Here is a 17,892-nt window from a genome sequence, read left to right as displayed (position 1 = left end):
AAATGTCAGTGAATTTTCTCATTTTTTATGTTAAGACGAGTGTAAAGTTTGTTCCTCGGTTCAGTGATTTGATCTATTCTTGGACACTTAGTAATGCGAAATTACCTCAAAAGGTTCATGAGAAAATTTAAAACTCAGTTTATATTGCAAAGTCTTTTTTTCAGAATTTCAAGATTATTTTTAAGAGAGTTAAAGAATTTATTTTTAGCCAACTAACCTTTTCTTTTTGCACAATGGGACCCTGAGAGACGTGCACGCTTTGTTTTGCAAGCATGGGGAAAATGTGACATAAAAGCAAAACACGGAGAATGGCAGCGCACATGTTAATTGGAAACCAATTCACGGCTCATTTGCAGCACAGCTCCCTCTCTTATTATTGCCTTTTGTTTCACGCGTGGTCAGGCAAGCACACTCGCAGCAAATTGAAATCTCATGCACAATAGCACACGCTCTGAAACAATACCGAATCAATCGCAATTCGAATGTCCGCTGCAATGAAATAAAAATTATGCCCGTAGCCATGCTAAAGTGCGAGTTTCTGCGCCGCCGATGATTTATTTACGAAAGCACCGTTCGATATCTCATTATGATAATTGCAATTAGCGGCACATGCGCTTTGCTAACAACCCGTCGGATTTATTTGTAAACATCTGCGCCGAGTGTGAAAAGCACTGTGCGCGGCGCAGGCGAGATGCACTCGTCCTTTGTCTGGACTAATTATTCCCAGCAGCATCGCTCTGTGAGATCTCGTTCAGCGCGCGTGTGTTGAAATCCGAAATCCGCTTCTCGCTCTTCTCAATGGGAAAAATCAAAACAAAAATACACTCGTGCCGTTGAATTAATTTTACGGTCGGACGCACGTTGCCTTGCCTTGTGAGGTCAAACTTTTCTTCTTTCCTTGTGCCTAATGGATGGAACTGCAGGAAGAAGAGTCAGGCCTAGAGGAGATAAATTTAAAGCACAATAATTTGCACAAGCTAGAAAAATAATCATACAATCAAAACAATATTGAGAAAAATTCTTGTGGAGGCGGAAATTTTGCTATTTGCTTTTACGGTTCGGTCAGGGAGTGAAAATTAATTAATTGAGAGCAAATAATAGAACCAATTATAGCACTGGTGTTTGTATTGAAATTTCCGAGTAGATTAATTGCTTTCTTTTCTTATAAACACTTCTCATTTTTTGTGCTAAACTCTGGCGAATATTTTTCTTGAAAATTCCCCATCAGTCAAAAATCGTAATTTTCAATTATTGGAAATACAGCATTACCATTAACTGCGCATAAAACAAACTTTTCATTATGTCAATCATAAACAACGTTTTTAAATTCACTTCAAAGATAAAACAATTTATTTTTGTCTGGATTCAGACTGTTTTAACTTAAGCAAAATTTGCACATTCTTACTAAAAGTTTTTAAGTATTAAATTTTTGTAATTACAAAACAGGCTGCCACAATCTTTATATTTAATTATAATAAATACTATATTCCATCTCAAAGATTCAATGACAATACTAAAACACGCAATCGAACTAGCATGGCATTTAATAAATTGAGCTGAAGGCTGTAGAGGCTCAATCAATAAAATGTTATCAATATTTTCATATAAACGTCCCATTATCCTGCTCTGGGGATACGTAAGCTGCAGGTTGGAGGGCAAACAGTTTGCGCTTATCGCCATCACAACCGAAAAGTTTGCAAAGCAAACAGTAAAAGCCAGCTCCGCATTTGTTATTGTGAGAAAACGAGTCGTAAACTTGCAGGTGTGTTGTAATTGCATCAAACGAAATTCCGCGCGAAACAGATTTTCTTAGCCGCCCGCCGGACGGGTTGAGGTCGCGGCAAAAAAGAAGGCATGCACACATTGTTTCTCTCTCCCGCCCCACTAACTGAAAGCAATTTTCCCTTGAAAGGTGGAAACGACTCTCTAATGACGCGCCAGGAGAACTTTTAGTTAGCTAGCGGCGCTTCCTCCCGACACTCGAATTAACCAAGCGTGGCTCCTGTGTAGCTTTTTTCTCTCCTCTCACGTTAGAGGTAACCGACAGACTGCTCGCTGGAATCGGTGGAGCCGACGAGCCGACCACTGATACCGACCCTTGCCTTCAAAACAAAACGCAGGTGTCAGACGACATGTGTTGGGAAATCAAAACGGAGATTCTCCGCACACCTGTATAAAATAAAATAGCATAGGCAAATTTATTAAGAATAAACACAAAACCAAAAATTAATTTATTTTAGTGAGGAATGCATGAAATTAAAAACCTGATTGTTTCCCAAGGAACAACGACAAGAGGATGTTGCAGTTTCTGTTAAAATATTCGTATCGGAAGGAAATATAGTGTTGCGTAATTGAAGGTCGGCTTTGTTCACATTCTCACTCGTGGGAGGACACAATGCAAAACAGGAAATCGTTGGCCTAACTGTCTTGCTTACATACAAAATGGATTTGACTAATTCTAAGAAACGAATAAATTAGTAATCGTCACGTGGAATGTTGCAGCTTGACGCTCATTATGAAATGACCAAACTGGTTTCCTAAATTTTTTTCTGGATAGACTAAAAATGTGTCTAACTTTATAGATTGAAAGATGAAATTTTGTCTATGTGCTGAAAACAACTTATAAAAATTTAAATACATTTTCACTGAAACTAGAAAAGTCAGTTTTAAAAGCGGTAACTTTTATTCATCAAAATTAAGCCATTGTTACAAATTTGTAGCTTAAGATTCCAATTTGAAATTATTTGTCAGTTTTATGTTAACTGCGATTGAACATGGGACATTTGTACTAGATGAAAAGTTTTACGATGGGGTTTATAACTTTGTTCAAATTTTAAAGCGTTAGCTCTAATCGAAATTGTTACTATTCTACAACATTATCAACTTTGTTTCACTGAGTTTGAAATAAGCTTATTTTGTTTATAAAACAATAAATACAACTGCATCGTTTCTATTCTTGTCAAACAAGAAAAACACGGACTATTTGTCCTTGTCTTTTATTGAGGAAACATGCGCTTTATATTTGGGTGAGATATATTATTTCATAATGTTTAAAATGGACATGATTGGGATGTTGACCTCATGTGACCAAGAAACAAAAAATGGTCTCCAGCTTAGTAAGTATTTCGCGCCGCGGGTGATTTCTACTGCGAACATTTCCCGCTGTGGGCGGGCAGGAGCTCCAAAAAAATGTAGGTGAATGCTCGTTTATCGACAACCGGAACCCTTTGTCTGTGCGACTTAGTTCAAATTACCCAAACGGTGCCAAAAGTCTCTTTCCAGCGTTAAAACTATCGCCTTCTGCTTTCCTTTGTCGTGCCGGAAAATCGGTGTGAACAGGTGAGTCACTGATAAAAGCGGGCTGCTATTTAGGGCCCGCGGAGACGATATATCCGTAGGCCGCACAAAGGAAGGAAAAACGTGTGGACGCGTTATCAGTTTGCACAGGAGTGCACTCGACTCTTGCGAGCTCCCGCAACGAGCACCCTCTCGTTTATTTAATCTCGACTCGTGTGTTTTACTCAATCTAGAAAGGCGATACACATCACTCTCATACAACGCTTTTCAAATAAAAAACTACTCGTTCGTTCTCGAGGAAGCTGTCATTGCCTTATAAGCATCGCTACTGGAAAAATCTCTTTATAACAGGTGAAACCGCAGCAAGTGCAGACCGATCTTGTTTGGAAATGAGAAAATTTTGATACACGAGTAAAGTTTCTTTTTCACTAACTGGTCTATTAGCTTCTCTCTTTTCGCTGACATTTGTCTTTTCCAATTTGTTCGAGACAAAAAATAAATTTAGATAGCTGTTTTTTAAAGTATGTTTGGCTACCTGCTGCGATCCTGACTATCAAGAATAAATGAGCCTATTTTTCCCAAAACAACAGAAAGTTGTCCTGGGGTACAGCGATTTTGATAATTTTTTTGTGCCAAAACGTGGCCCCAATTGACCGACAAAACCGTTAAATTAAACCTGAAATCGGTTTTTATAGTTAAAATTTGAAATCAAATTTTAAATCCATATTATTTTAATGTTGGCATTTTGTAAAGAGTAAAAAATGATCTAGATATATGTAAAAATCTAGAATGGTATATTTTCACTAATTTTTTTATTGAAAAACAAATACCACATAAATGGTGTTTTTTTGGTTTCTGTAATATTCTGTCACGACATAATATCAGCTTCTATAAAAATCGAATTTTCAAAAGCCACACACCTTTAGTCATGTCTCAATCTCTTACAGGTCAGTGAAGAGTTTGTTGAGGAGCCATCCATTCAAACCCCTTTTAGCACCCTAAAAATTGAATTTTTTGTGCACCCAACTGCACAATGGCCCTTATACTAGATTTAGATGGCATACTGTTTTTCGCTACCGGAAATTAAGTTCAATAGAATTTGGGTTCCAACAACTCGTTCTTTTTACTGATGCGGGATTTGAAATTCTTAATTGAATTCGTATTTATTGTTTAACTCAACCGTAAATTTTGAGGTCGTTTCCCAAGCTCCTCGCTGCGTTTTTCTCGCCAGAACGGTAATGCTAGTAGTCATCACACGAGGACAAACTTGAAAATTCCGATGCAAAAACGCAATCGTGCGAACATATCTATTTACGCTGGCGAGTTGAACACTGACTGTTTTTTCCAGCCGAGTGAGCACACGGCAAGCACTTAAAAATACAAACGCACTCTCTCGTTCATTCCGCGGGGGACGCGATTAAAAGCGAGCCGAGTCGCCTTTTACTTCCTGTGTAATGTTTATACGTTGTGTGCAGACGTACTAGAGTAAAAATGTGCTCACCGCGAGGGCGACTAGCAAATGAATTATCCCTTTTGAGGTCACGTTTTTATGCATACAGGGCGTTGCTTCTGTTCTTCTCTGATGCTTCCAGACTAATTTGTTTCTTAATTTAAAATTAATGCAAATTGTTTTTATTGGAACTGAAATTGCGTCATGGTGCCTTCATTTTTTAAGACTCCTTGTTAGGGAAATTGTTTAGGACGATTATAATTGATTTACATCGAAAGTGCCTTGTAATAAATTTTGGTGCTAAATAAATGACACACACGAAAAAACCAGCTTCATTCAAACCTCTTTTCGTCTCCAGCTGTGATGAGCAAATTTTATATTAAAAACAAATTGACTTTTCATCATTGAAAATGGTGGGAAAAGTTTGATCTTGTGTAATGTAAATGTTACTGTGAGAAAACGACCTAAATTTGTTTTGGGCGTCACGTGAGAAATCTCTTTGGTCTCGCCTCTTTCTCACTGCGATCGTTTTTGCGGCATTTTCCCCGTGAAATTGCTTGCAGGACGTGAACACCATTTATCAAATGCATTCAAAGTGCGAAAAAACTGGAGCTTTGCCGCAGCCTTTATCCTTCACGATCCTGCTAAAATTTTATAAAATTAACAACGTATCGCATGTTCTTTTACTTTATTTTGAATCGTTAAAGAACAAGATAAATAAAAAGTCAATGTCTATTTTAACAGAATGCTCTTTATGTTCAAACTAAAACATGACAAAATATGATGTTACAATCTCCCGACGATTTTAAACTTAGTCCTTAAATCGAGCCCTGTTGTAAATTTGACAGCGCTTTTTACCGCCGACCGTGCTGTTGGGCTTATCTTATGTGCCCAATCTTGTTGCTTCTCTTCCTACTAAACAGCTATGCTTGTATTTGCATACAAACGAACACGTCCGACAAGAGAAATGTTTGATTTGTTGTGTTGCATAGCGGAGAAATTTCTGCCGTCCTTATCAGCTCCTTTGAAATTCATTTTTGTGCCACGGAAATATTAAAATATACGCTTGAAAGTTTGCTGGAGGATGAATAATTTTTACTAGATATCGTTTGAAATTCAGAAGAAATGAAAATGGAGACCTGATCTTTGAGAAAAATCCATCGAATTTTTTGCTACTTAAATAGTTCTGGTTTCATTACTCAAAAAATAAACATGAAAGCATTAATGCAAAAACTCGATAAGTTTTGATAGTGCAGATACATTTTCATTCGGCGCGTATTATCATCATATTTTAATCTTGAAAGAGTTAAGATAAGTTAAAACTTTGCCTTTTTTAAGAAAAGTTCATCAAAATATCACTCCCTATCTTCTCCGTTTTAGTGAAAAATTCTACCTAGTAGATTCTGTAAAGTTAGAAAACTCATTAAATAATAATTTTAATGAAAATTGAAATATAATTCTTAATGAACTGCACAATTTTATTTAATTTTTATAAAATCATAGAATCTATTTATCTACTTCCGATAACTTCTGGAATTAGGTTGCGTGTTGGGCGTTTTCTTTAATATAGCATATATCTCGCCTGTGATGAAAATTTCGTTGCGTGCGACAGCTTGCCAAAATATTTCCTGCGCGCCCATCACGGCGGCTAACCCCCATTAAATTTACGACAGAAACAGGGAAGCCAGTGCTTGTCTTCTGTCACGAAACGTCGTTTGCGAGCTAGCGAATTTATTCTCCACGCAAGCTATACAGAATTTATACACGCACTCGCGGAGAAGACTATATACGCGCGTCTCTGGAACCGCCGCGTTTTCTCCATTTGCGTGCTGCCCTATTGAATTATTGCTCTCCGTGAGATGCACTGAAATTATTTTTGTGCAGCCGGAGAAGTATTTCCATCAAAGTTTGTTCCGGGGGCTCCTCGCGTTCTGTGCCTGGTACAAAATGCCATCGTGTTTGTCGTGGCGCGATGAAGAAATTAGTTTCAGTCGTAGGAAGTCGGACGAGTGTCTGTTATGGTAATTTTATTTATAAATAAAATGCCAGCTCGCGGCGTAGAACTTGCAGCTTGGAAAATCCTTTGTCGAGAAAAGCAACTTGTAAAAGTTAAAACTTCATCAAAATTATAGGGGAGCGACGAAGCAAAGTTGTGCAAAAAAATCATGCAAATCATGAAATATTAGCGTTTTTAAGTAGCTCGTTATGTATTCCTCACTGTCAAATCAGACTGCGTTTTCTTACACAATAACGATTGATGCGTAAAGTTTGATCAATAAGTATCGTGCATCACGAACGGTCAAATTATTACTATTTTGTTCTCATGAAACACGGCTGAATAGTTAGTTTCCATGCAAGTTTTGGAACGAGATTTATTTCGATTTTAAGGAAATGTCTTTTATAACAGTTTTTTCGCATGTGAGCACATTTCATCACGAGGGGTTTGAAAAAACCAATTCAGCACAGATTAGTTATTTTTATTTAGAAATTTTGTAATATAAATCAAAATACTTAGCAAATGCTATAAAAATTTTTGCTGATATCTTGATCAAAACAGAAATTAAAACATCGTAATTGAAAAAATTTCTCCTTTTCATCCCCTTTGTTTTTGCCCGTATCGTAGATTTTTCAGGAATTTATTTTTTATAAAACCCTTTGTATGAAAAAAGCGCCAAAACCCGTCAGCGAGGATTTTATTTACAAATTTATGGGGAAATGCGTTTCTTCATCCCTTATTTTAACCGGCTTGTCTGACTGTCAGTCTGTCATAAATCATTCAGCGAGAGATACAAATAAAATTGATTTTAGTGCGTGGCTCGGTGTACAAAACACACACGTGATTAGTCTGCAAGGCGATTTTGGTGGCGGCAGAGAGGGTGGCCGCCGGAAGGGGTCGTGATTCCCCGGTGATTAGCCCTCGCGGTGTGCGTCAGACGGCCTGCTATCAACCCCGTCGAATCTGGGTTCAGGTTGCATGTCGGCGAGCAGTCGGTGCCGGCAGCCAGCGTGTCCCCCACTTTTCCCCCACACTGAGCGAGCTTCCTCAATTTTTCGAGCTCTTTTCGTTTAGTTAGTCGCCGGCTCCGGCTTTGCTTAGATTGTCGCGACGCGACCTTTGAGCTCGCGTGCAGTGTTTTTCGTGTGCCAGCAAAGGGATGAAACTGCGAAATGTGGTGCTTTTACCCCCCGCGGATATAACGCGTAACTGCACCGCCGACGGAATCGCTTTGTGAGTGAATTCCCAGCCGCAGCAAGCACGGATTGCTGTGAGGATATCCTTTCGACAGGTGAAGTAACTATTGCGGAAAAATTTTGCGCGCACGGAATAGCGAATATTGTCAGTTTCGACGTACTTGAAAAATTGCTTTTGACGAATTTTTATTTTCTGCATTTCCATCATATCGCAAATATTTTATCCATTCGGTAAACTAAAAACTGTTTGCTTTGCCAATAATTTGTATCAAAATAAAATTTTGAATTGCCATAATTTCGTGCGGAAAAGACATAAAAAAGCTTAATCATAAAATTGATCAAATATTTATTTTTTTATTTTGAAAATAACTTCCTTCTCTCTAAAACTTTTTAATCGAAAAACAACAATGTTTGCCTATTTTCTCGCACATTGTATTGTTATTACATTTCAAATGGTATTTTTCAGATATTTTTTTACAGTGTTTCGCCTTAATCGAGCATTGTTTAGTGCCTATTAAGGTTTCCTTTTAACTTTCTTCAGTTTCGTTTTACTCATTCATCAAACGTTTTATGCGGATTCCATGGAAAGTGTCTGTTCTATTATTTTTTAATGCTGGTGCCCACCGAATTTTTTATTGTTAGTTTCACTTTAGAAGCGTTTCCTTCCCACAGAGAAGGACAAACAAAATTAACTATTAAGAAATTCCGCACTCACTGCTTTCAAACGCTAATACGAATCTTTTCACGCGCCGCTAATTTACGATCCCAGTCATCTCGAATCGATTGTAAGGCACAAAAACGCGTGTGGCTCTCCTAAATAAACGATTAGTAAGTGACAGAGGGAAAGAGAAATAGACGGCGGGGCGACTGTGTACAAGACAGACAGGCAAGCAAAGTTTATTTAACTTGCCCGTCTCGCCGACGCAAAAGGATAAAAAGCGGCTGCTGCACCTGCTTCACACACAGAAAGGAGAGCGTTTAGCGCTCCATTATTCATCGTGATTTAAACATCCTGGAAGTATGCGTGCATCACTCTTTCAATGGCACGGAAAAAGATATCGATCGCAGCCGTCAGTTAATCGAAAACGAATTGTTTTGACGCCTTCAGAGGACTATTTCCAGCACATTCGAATGGTGTTAAATTTAAACACACGTCTCTACTCACGGAGATCAAAGGCGAAAAAGATAATAGGAAAACATGGCAATTAAATTCAAAATCGCTACAGCGGAGATATAATTTTTTTTTCTTATTCGAATGATTTTAATGAATAGAAGTGATTTCCAACGAGTCATGTTTCATTTAAAATTATATTATTCGATTCCCCACCTTTTATTTCTTCTATTTGGTGCATACAATCGCAACTAGACAGGAAATGATCTTGTAAGGTGAAAATTAAATTCGGTCACAAGCACGTTTGAAAGTAGATCAAAGTAGCTCGCGTTTAATCAAAACGTTACTAACTGATCGCTACAACAAATCAACGGAGCTAATTGCAAACAACCAAACTACGATGGAATCGCTTCGGTGGTTAATTTATTTTGCTATGCCGCGCGGGCGTTGAGTTAGATCTAACTATAGCTGCACCGCAAATTGAATTTGAACAACGTCATTGTTTGCTATGGCGTTAACCGCGTTATCTCTGGAATCTTACGGCTTTGCAGTTTGCATTGCTCCGTCAGCAATTCAATCAACAATTTCAATCTGCGATGATTTTAATTTCATCTAAAATAATATAATTATACCAAACAACAGAACTTTGCCAAATTTACGAAGAATTTAATCCATATTCCATCAAAAGATCGCAAACACAAAACATCGGTTACCTATGTTTATTTCTTGAAATATTCATTCATGCTGTAAAAAATTTACCATCTCTTTTAAAGTTTTGCCCCTCGTGCGTAATCACATTACAAGTCAATAACAGCATATTGCAATTTCTGACGTGGTAGTCGATCAATAACACCCACTGGTACAATTCAACATTATTATTGGCTTGTGTGGTGCTCCCGCCCTCACTCCGCGGTGTGCGTCGTTCGTCCCTGCATAATTGGCGGCGGACTCTCGTGATTTTGTCCGTGAATGGGATTAAGAGCGGCTGTGAAAAGTTGGGTGAAGGCTCTTCAAAGTTTTCCTTACATTCGCGGGCGTGATGTTTTCAGACGCGGCCGGAGGAGTTTTACGCGTGGGCGAAAGTTTGAATTCCGATAGTCTGCCTGTTTTATTAGATACTTGGGCTTCACTCTTTATAAACGCTTCTTCTCGTAAAACCTAAATTTAATTCAAATTGTCCGTGAAAGTGGATATTGTGTATCGATTTTCGGAGATTCAAAGTTTCTTTTTAAAGTGTGCCTTGCAGATTCCATTTATTACATTTTCCTGTGCAGAGCCTTGTTTGTAAAAGAATTTACATATTGCGGTTGTGATATTAGGGAACTTAAATACGCTATACATATTTCTAATAATATTTAATACCAACAAATGAAACATTAATATTTAATTCCATTAAAATTGTTATGCTGATAATGGGGGGAGTGAATTCTAGACGTTTTTTTCGTGAAATTGTCAACCATTTTTTGTAGACTATTCTTCGTACAAAATAGATGGTTTCTGGGCCAATTTACGCGGTTTGAGACGGTTTTCGAGATATCGTTTTAGCCCAATTACATATCCCTTCTTGATATTGCGCTGTTTAAATAGAGATAATTAAAGATATACAAAATAAAATATCAATTTTCAAGAAAGCAATTTTAAGAGTCTAGTAATTTCTCACAATTTTTAATCCATTAATATTGTAAATAGGTTTTTACCTTGTCTACCATCAAAAATTAAAAGCCCATGAAGATGAATTCTGTTAAAGAGTGGTTAGACGCGACCGTCCCCCGTTTCGTTCAAATCATTATCATTTCCAAGGAAATTCTCACGCTCAGCATCTGAGCGCGGTAATTTCGAGCGATTCACGCAGTTTATCATGTCGTGCGGCGTTTCCGGTGCCGACGGCGGAGCCCGCATGACAATTCCGATTCCCATCTAATCAACCTTGCTCCGTCTGTGTCCACAGGAATGAAGGAGGCGGCGCTGGCGTGCGGCGAGCCGGACGCCAAGCCGCTCGAGTCTGGCGTCCTCCTGCAGAACCTGCGCTGCCTGGTGCCGTCAATGGCCGAGGGGTCACCGCCACCGTGTCCGCCGCCGTCGTCCAACTGTAGCTCAGCCGCCTCTTCGCCGCGGCCGTCCGAGTCGCCAGAGCCGGCCAAAAAGCAGGACGCCGGCGGCACCGAGAGCGACAGCGGCCACAGCAGCAACGGTGAGTGTCCCGAGAGTCACGGCTGCCCCACGTGTCCGGCACTGTTCGGCGTGATCGAGAAGATTGCCAACGTGCTGGACGCGCAGACAGAGCGTCCCGACAGTTGGGACGATTGGCATGAGCGGCCGTCCGAGGCCGAGCGGACCAACTGCCCCGCCGAGGAGGACCCAGTTGATTTCATGCAGACTGACATGGAGTATCGCGTTGTGGACAGCGACTCGGACGACCCGGACACAAAGCGTCCAGCGTCCCGGCTCCGCTTCATCGACGAAGAGGACGAGGAGGAGGAGGAGGAGGAGTTTGAGGAAAAAGACAAGTGCAGCTTCCTGGACATCATCGCCGAGGCCGGCGAGCAGTCGGACGAGCCCTGCACGTCCAGCAGCAGCGAGGACAGCGAAGTATCGGTGGTGGTGCGCGCGCCCCTGGCGGCGGCCGAGGGAGACGGTGAGGAGGCGGCGCGGTCGATAATCGACGAGGAGTCGCGGCAGTCGGCCGTGCGACTGCAGCAGAGTGAGAGCACCTCCGCCGCGGCTGCTGCCAGTCCAATGAGGCAGAAGGACTCGGACGGCGGCGGCAAGGAGCCCGGGGGCGGCGGGGGCGGGGGCGGCGCAAACAACAACCTGCACCACGCGTCGCCGTGCACGGAGGCGTGCGTGGCGTCCGAGTGCTGCTGGAATGACGAGTGCCTGGATCGGCGAGGCCGGCCGCTTAAGTCCATCATCAAGTCAAGCCACGCGACCGGACACAAGCGCAGGGTCACCTTCAATGAAAACTGCAACAAGTTCTTCGACGCCGACTACGTCATCCTGGTCGGTGAGGACTGTAACGGCGACGAGACTACGCGGCTCGTGTCCATGTGCAAGAAGCAGCCGAACCAGCCGCTTCCGGACGCCTTTCCCACAGAGCTGTGTCCCTTCGAGCAGACCCTCGACTACGTCGACCACCAGGTCACCCTCAGCCCGCCTGAAGGCTACAAGGACGTACTCGGCGCAGTCAGACACGACGATGAGTCAGGTTAGTTTGCTCTCCTTGTCTTATCGCGCCGCGTGTTTGCCGGATTTTTCTGTTTTGCCGTTTTTCAGTGACTCACAAAATCGATTGAAAGATTCTTTTGGGTGAAATTAAACTGTTGAAACAATTGCACCCGTCGGAATGAGTTGCTCTTCAATCGAGTTCGAGAGGGAGGACTTCAAACGTGTGTTGTATCGATGCATGGTTTCGTCCTTAACAATTATCTACACGGATGGCTTTTGTTGTTGACTGTCACTGTGGGTTAATTGAACCCGTTAATGACTTTTTATCAGCATGGGACAAATCAATTACTTCGGCGCTTTTTAAACCCATTAAAAACTAAAAATTTGGTTCATCACGCTAGAAAAATATGTGTCATACATCTATATTGATTTTCATTCATGGAGAATGCACTTTTTCCTTGCGACAGAGTTACAAAAAAAAATGCCAAGGGGTGCAATGACTGCATCGCAGTGAATATGCATCCATTGTATGTATCCGTGGAAAGAGAGTAACCTCACATAATATGTACATTCAAGCATTAATTAAAACTCTTTTTCGAACTCTACAGCAGTAGTACCAAGGGAGTCATACTCTAATGAATTGGCACAGAGAGTTGACCCTAATAAAACTTGGTTCAGCACATAGTGCTCTGGAAACGTAGGAAAAGTCGGGCACGCACCATATTACGCCCATTGAATTGCACCAATGCAAGTGCAAATGAAAAATTCCTGACGCACTCGGAACGTTATGAACAAAAGGCGGGAATGCTCAATACACGCGCATATAGATATAAATAAAAAAACTATTCACTGCTGCGACTGCACGAGCAAAAAATACGATTTATTTCCGTTTCGAAATGAACCGATAGAGTGGAATTTTCGCAGTTATTTCTTTAGCATTCATTATATTCGAATTTAATTTGCTTCTCGTCTTGGTCTGGCAGGCAAACTGCACAAGAGCGAGAGGGAGAAATGTCAATAGGCAGAGAGTGAGGCGCGAACGGCGGCTGCTGCTTTCGCACACGTACATTGACTGTATGAGCGCAGAGGGCTCAGGCGAGAAGCCATTCAGTCTCGAAATTATTAATTTCCAGCAGCAGCATTTACAGCAGAAAGGTCACGAGTGGCTGCTGTTATTTATAAAGTGGATATATAAACACGGATCGATGAGAGAGGGAGGCCCCGCGAGTCTTCAAAACAGCCAATTTCTGCCACCACGATGAATCACTTAATTTGCATGTTATTGAAATGTTCCTTGGATAAAGCTTATTTGGCAACGCAATTTCAAATGTAATTTGAGCGTGGCAGACATTCCTCAGGGTCCTTGCTCGGGCATACAGATTCTCTTTAGCATTATTGAATAAGGTTTCCACTGGAGATTTGGATCTAAAGAGAACTAATTAAAACTAAATTTAACGCTTTGGCAAGCTCCATGTATAAGCTTCGCTGGTATTTATTTCACAAACCCATAATTTTAGCAAAAAATCATAACAAAATAATTTGTTCCACTTAAAAGGAAAATTTTTCCGATATATCCACTTTTTTCCAGATTGTTTAGAAAACTGGAACCTTCCCTCTAGATTAATCATATGCTGTCCAATAATAAACTGCAAATAAAGTTTCACAGATACTTACAAATAAGATATAAAATTTTTGGAATCAAAGAGGATGAAGTCTGATTTTCAGTATGCTGTGTAGAATGAAACCGACCTCGAGAAATACTTTTCCCAAAATAACATAAAACATCTCTATCGTCACATACGAGTGACAACCACATGGCAGCCATTGAGGTCGGGGCGCAGAAAATTTGACAGTTTGCACAAGGACGGGCGAAATCTAGTTATAGCGTCAGGCGAAAATCGAATCAGCGAGGGTGTGCGCTGCGTTTTCGATCGGCACTCGGCTAATGGAGCCCTTGCTCTCAGGTGCCGGCGAGGGTGCAGTACTCATGAATGGCCGGTTCATCGTGAAAACAACTGTGGAATGCGCTGCTGCTACTGCTTGGCCGAGAGTATTGATCGCGCGGCGAGGCGGACATTCTTACGCAAAAGCAACCGCCGTGTCGATTTGCCGCTGCTGCGGCCCCAAATCGCGCGTGGCGATGCACGGTGCATGGTGGTTGTCGCTTTTTGCTACTATCCCGTGTTCCCATGATCCCTGACACGCTGCTCCGGGGCTTGGTCCGCTCATATCCTGGAACGAGAGTGATAAAATGTGGGGAGACTGGAGGAAAAGGACGGAGAAACCCTCTGATAATTTTAATAAACTCTCTGTATGTTTTATTCATTATGAATACTAAACGAGCTTACAGCTAAAATCGTGCAGAGTTGAGTAAATTCAATTCATCACTTTTCCAAACATAAAAAATGGAGTTTATGCAAGAAAATTACTTGTGTGTACAACACATGGGAATAATTTTGTGTATAGTTAAGTATTTTTTCGTTTTTTGTTTGATGAGAAAATAACAATTAAAGAAAACATTAAAGGAGCAACACAGTTTTACCCAGATAATAAGGCTTGCGGGAATGTCGAGATCACTCTCCTTACAAAAATCGAATCCTCCGATGTGCAAAAATCAAATAGGATTCCTTAATTATTACACTTTGTTGATATCTTTTACAACTAAAATCAGGACCAGTTAAATTACAGATTTTGCCACATTTCTTGAAAAACAGTGTATTGTCGCTGGATTTTGTTTCCTCTCGGTGCGATCTTTGCAACGTTGTGCGAATTTCGAGGTTAATTTCCCTTCAGCAGGTGAACCAAATCTTGATTTTAAGTAACGAGTAACATGATTAGCATGTGAGCTTTGGAGCCGATTTTTTTCTCAAATTGTACGACACCCTGAGAAAATTTAGACCTTTCCCAATGTACATAGTGTTTCAATTAAAGGTAAAAAAGACCCTCCACAATTTTACTCTATAGCTTTTCATTAAAAAAACATTCAGCGTAAGCTCGACAAATCAAAATGTTACTTGGCAATTAAAACTTATTAGCTTGTCAAAATAATTATAAGATGATAAAACATCTTCTGCCTAAGGCTCGTCTCTTGTTGATGAGAAGTTCTGTATTTAATTTATTTTGTTTTTGTTTATGCAACCGGCTCGACGCGCACGTCTCGGATTTGCCTAACTCTGAAATCCGCTCTCTAAAAAAGTGTCGGCACCAATTTTAGTGCGTCAAAACAATTCGATCGCACGTGATACTCGAATTTCGATAGACAAAGCAAATCAAATTACAAGCCTTCTGTGGCAGCCTAAACAAACACATCAGACACGAGCGATTTTGACTTGCAAATCCCTTTACTTCCGAGACCATAGGCGACTAACATATTCCCGTCTCGGCCCGAACTGCGATTACGATTACTCTGCGTGCGCGCCGCACGTCCAACTGTGCTGGATTTGATGGCTCTGAATTTAGCCTCCAGACGCAGAGATTGCGGCTTCGTCGAATTTGCAAACAAGAGACGCGCGATCTTCGCAAATCCGACGTGGCCTGTTTGGTTTAACCCTTTTGTACACACAAGAAAGTCGGTGGTGACGGCTGTTTGCCCTCCGCGCGCGCGTGTTTGTGCAATATATTCGAGCGTGTTGCTCCAACAAAGCAGCTCGTCGTCGGGGGCTGGGCCTGATTAATTCAGGTTTGTGTTTTGATAAACGCTCGTGCTGTGCTCAGCAGTACATAGAGCGAGAAGTGTCGGGGTGATTAAACACGAGTCGAAATTATGGCCAAGTTATTCATAATTTGTTGGGCAGCCGAGGGCGTAAAAAGTTTCCTCGCCAGCCAGACATGTGTGGATGTGGACTGCGGGGGCTAATTACGTTAGGAAAACATGAGCAAAGTTTTCAGGTTTACGACTTTTCTGTTACCTGGTTGGCCGTGATGATGAATAAATAATAAAATTTTAAATTTCCTTACTTATATTTAAAATGTAGGAAAATAATTAATTTTTTAACGAATCGTAGAGAAAAACATCGTTTTCATGACACTTTTCTGGATTTTTCAGACCAAGACTGAAGCTTGTTAGTCTTTTGTCTTCAAGCTTTAACCTTTTTTAGAGAATAAAATTGACTGATATCAAATAAATTGTAGCAAAGTTTTAGATTATTAAAAATGATCTTTCATTTATTAAATTATAATAGCTTTACAATCATCCTGTTGGAAAATTGACATCAAAATTGTTAGAGTTGTCGATCAGAAGGAAGTGTAAATTACGATATTGAATAGTTTTATTGTTCAGAATGAAAATTTTATGTTCAGTAGGTTTACAGAGAGATTATCACTAATTTTTAAAAGTATATAAACACTTAAATGAAGCTTTTCTTTTTGCGCTATAAGGGGCCTTTTGATTTTTCCTCAAACTACACGAAAATAAATTCACTTGAAATTTAATTAAATCTCGATCTGCCTCTTCACTTTACCAAAATGTATTTCATAAGTAAAATTCGAGTATATTTGCACACCTAATTAGTGCCACTACGATCTCCCGCCGGTTTGAATTAGCAGACTTCTCTGTAGTGTGCTTTAGGCTTTCTTTGATGGCTCTCTTCTTCTCCGAAACGCTTTGAAGTTCAGTGCTCAAACGAGTGCGAACTAATTTAATACAACTTTAAATTCCTTATCATCTACAGGCATATACCTGCAAAACTATCGTATTTTCCACTCGTCTGCAATGAAATGAACAAGGCTACTTTGAGCTTAAAGGACCTTTTATTAACGGAAGCCTCTATGGTCAGTCTCGTAAAAACAAAAAGCCCATTTCAAATTTATAAACTAGGCAAAAAATACAACCCACAGACCTTTTGGATTTAAAATAGTATGTTTTCACATCCCATTCCCCGGGTGAAAATTTCATCCCTTTTCTGTTGCGTCAAAAGAGCAAAGTTTTTACACAGCGTCCCCTGCCGATCGCAAACGCGACGCCCGCGAGTGCACGTCTCTCTTTTAAAATTACCTCTAAAACGGACTCGCGCCGCCCGTCTTTATACGCACAGCAATAAGCGGGAGCTTTTCATAAAAATTCGATTTAAGCAGCGAGATGAGAGAGCGGGCAAATAAACCGCGTGGTGCGAGTAAAACACCAAAATAGACAGGACTGCTGCCGCTGCTTCCTTTATGCTCGGGTCGGCCTCACGAGAGATAAAAAATTCTTCACCTCTGCTCGCACTGCCGAGAGAAAGAGATAAAAAGCGAGCTCACGCCTGAATTTTGCTTACTCTGTGCACACATTTGTATGGCTGTTTACTCGGGACAAAGGTAGGCCACGCGATAAGCCAGCTTTCCTCTGTTTCAAGGCTGACCCAATTTCTGCTGGTGCAAAATGGGACAGCCGGAAAACAATTCAATTTCTCGTCGTACTGCTGGAGGACTGATTTAATTTTCCGCCACACGGAGCTGCTCGCTGATCGTATTTCGCGGGATGGAGTCAGCTTGTCTGCCTTTGTGTGCGGCGCCCAAAGCGCGCTCGCCTGCCCAGATAAAAGAACAAATGCACGAGACAGCCCACGAATACAATTTCCAGCCCAAGCTCGATATCTGGATCTTTTCACTGTGAGCACTCGGCGGAAATGTGACCGCGCGGGTGCAATTGAATTCTGATGGAAACGGTCGTTAAGATTATAAATAACGAAATTCCAAG

General features: G+C 40.8%; 1 protein-coding gene across 2 annotated transcripts in view; it reads left to right on the top strand.

The window, feature by feature from the left end:
* The window catches only part of LOC135945671 (uncharacterized), a 56,942-nt gene that overhangs the window by 8,648 nt on the left and 30,402 nt on the right, over positions 1-17,892 (top strand). The window contains exons 1-2 of one of the 2 annotated variants that reach the window (XM_065493494.1): positions 7,817-8,034; positions 10,999-12,255. In XM_065493494.1, the coding sequence (XP_065349566.1) occupies positions 11,001-12,255 (1,255 nt within the window). In that variant the 5' untranslated portion in view covers positions 7,817-8,034; positions 10,999-11,000. Of the gene's footprint in view, positions 1-7,816; positions 8,035-10,998; positions 12,256-17,892 lie in introns of those variants that run through there. The other variant, XM_065493493.1, reaches the window with a different exon arrangement.

Source organism: Cloeon dipterum, chromosome X, assembly GCF_949628265.1.
Source record: "Cloeon dipterum chromosome X, ieCloDipt1.1, whole genome shotgun sequence".
In the NCBI taxonomy this organism is placed as follows: domain Eukaryota; kingdom Metazoa; phylum Arthropoda; class Insecta; order Ephemeroptera; family Baetidae; genus Cloeon; species Cloeon dipterum.
This window is presented reverse-complemented; position numbering and strand designations above follow the sequence as displayed.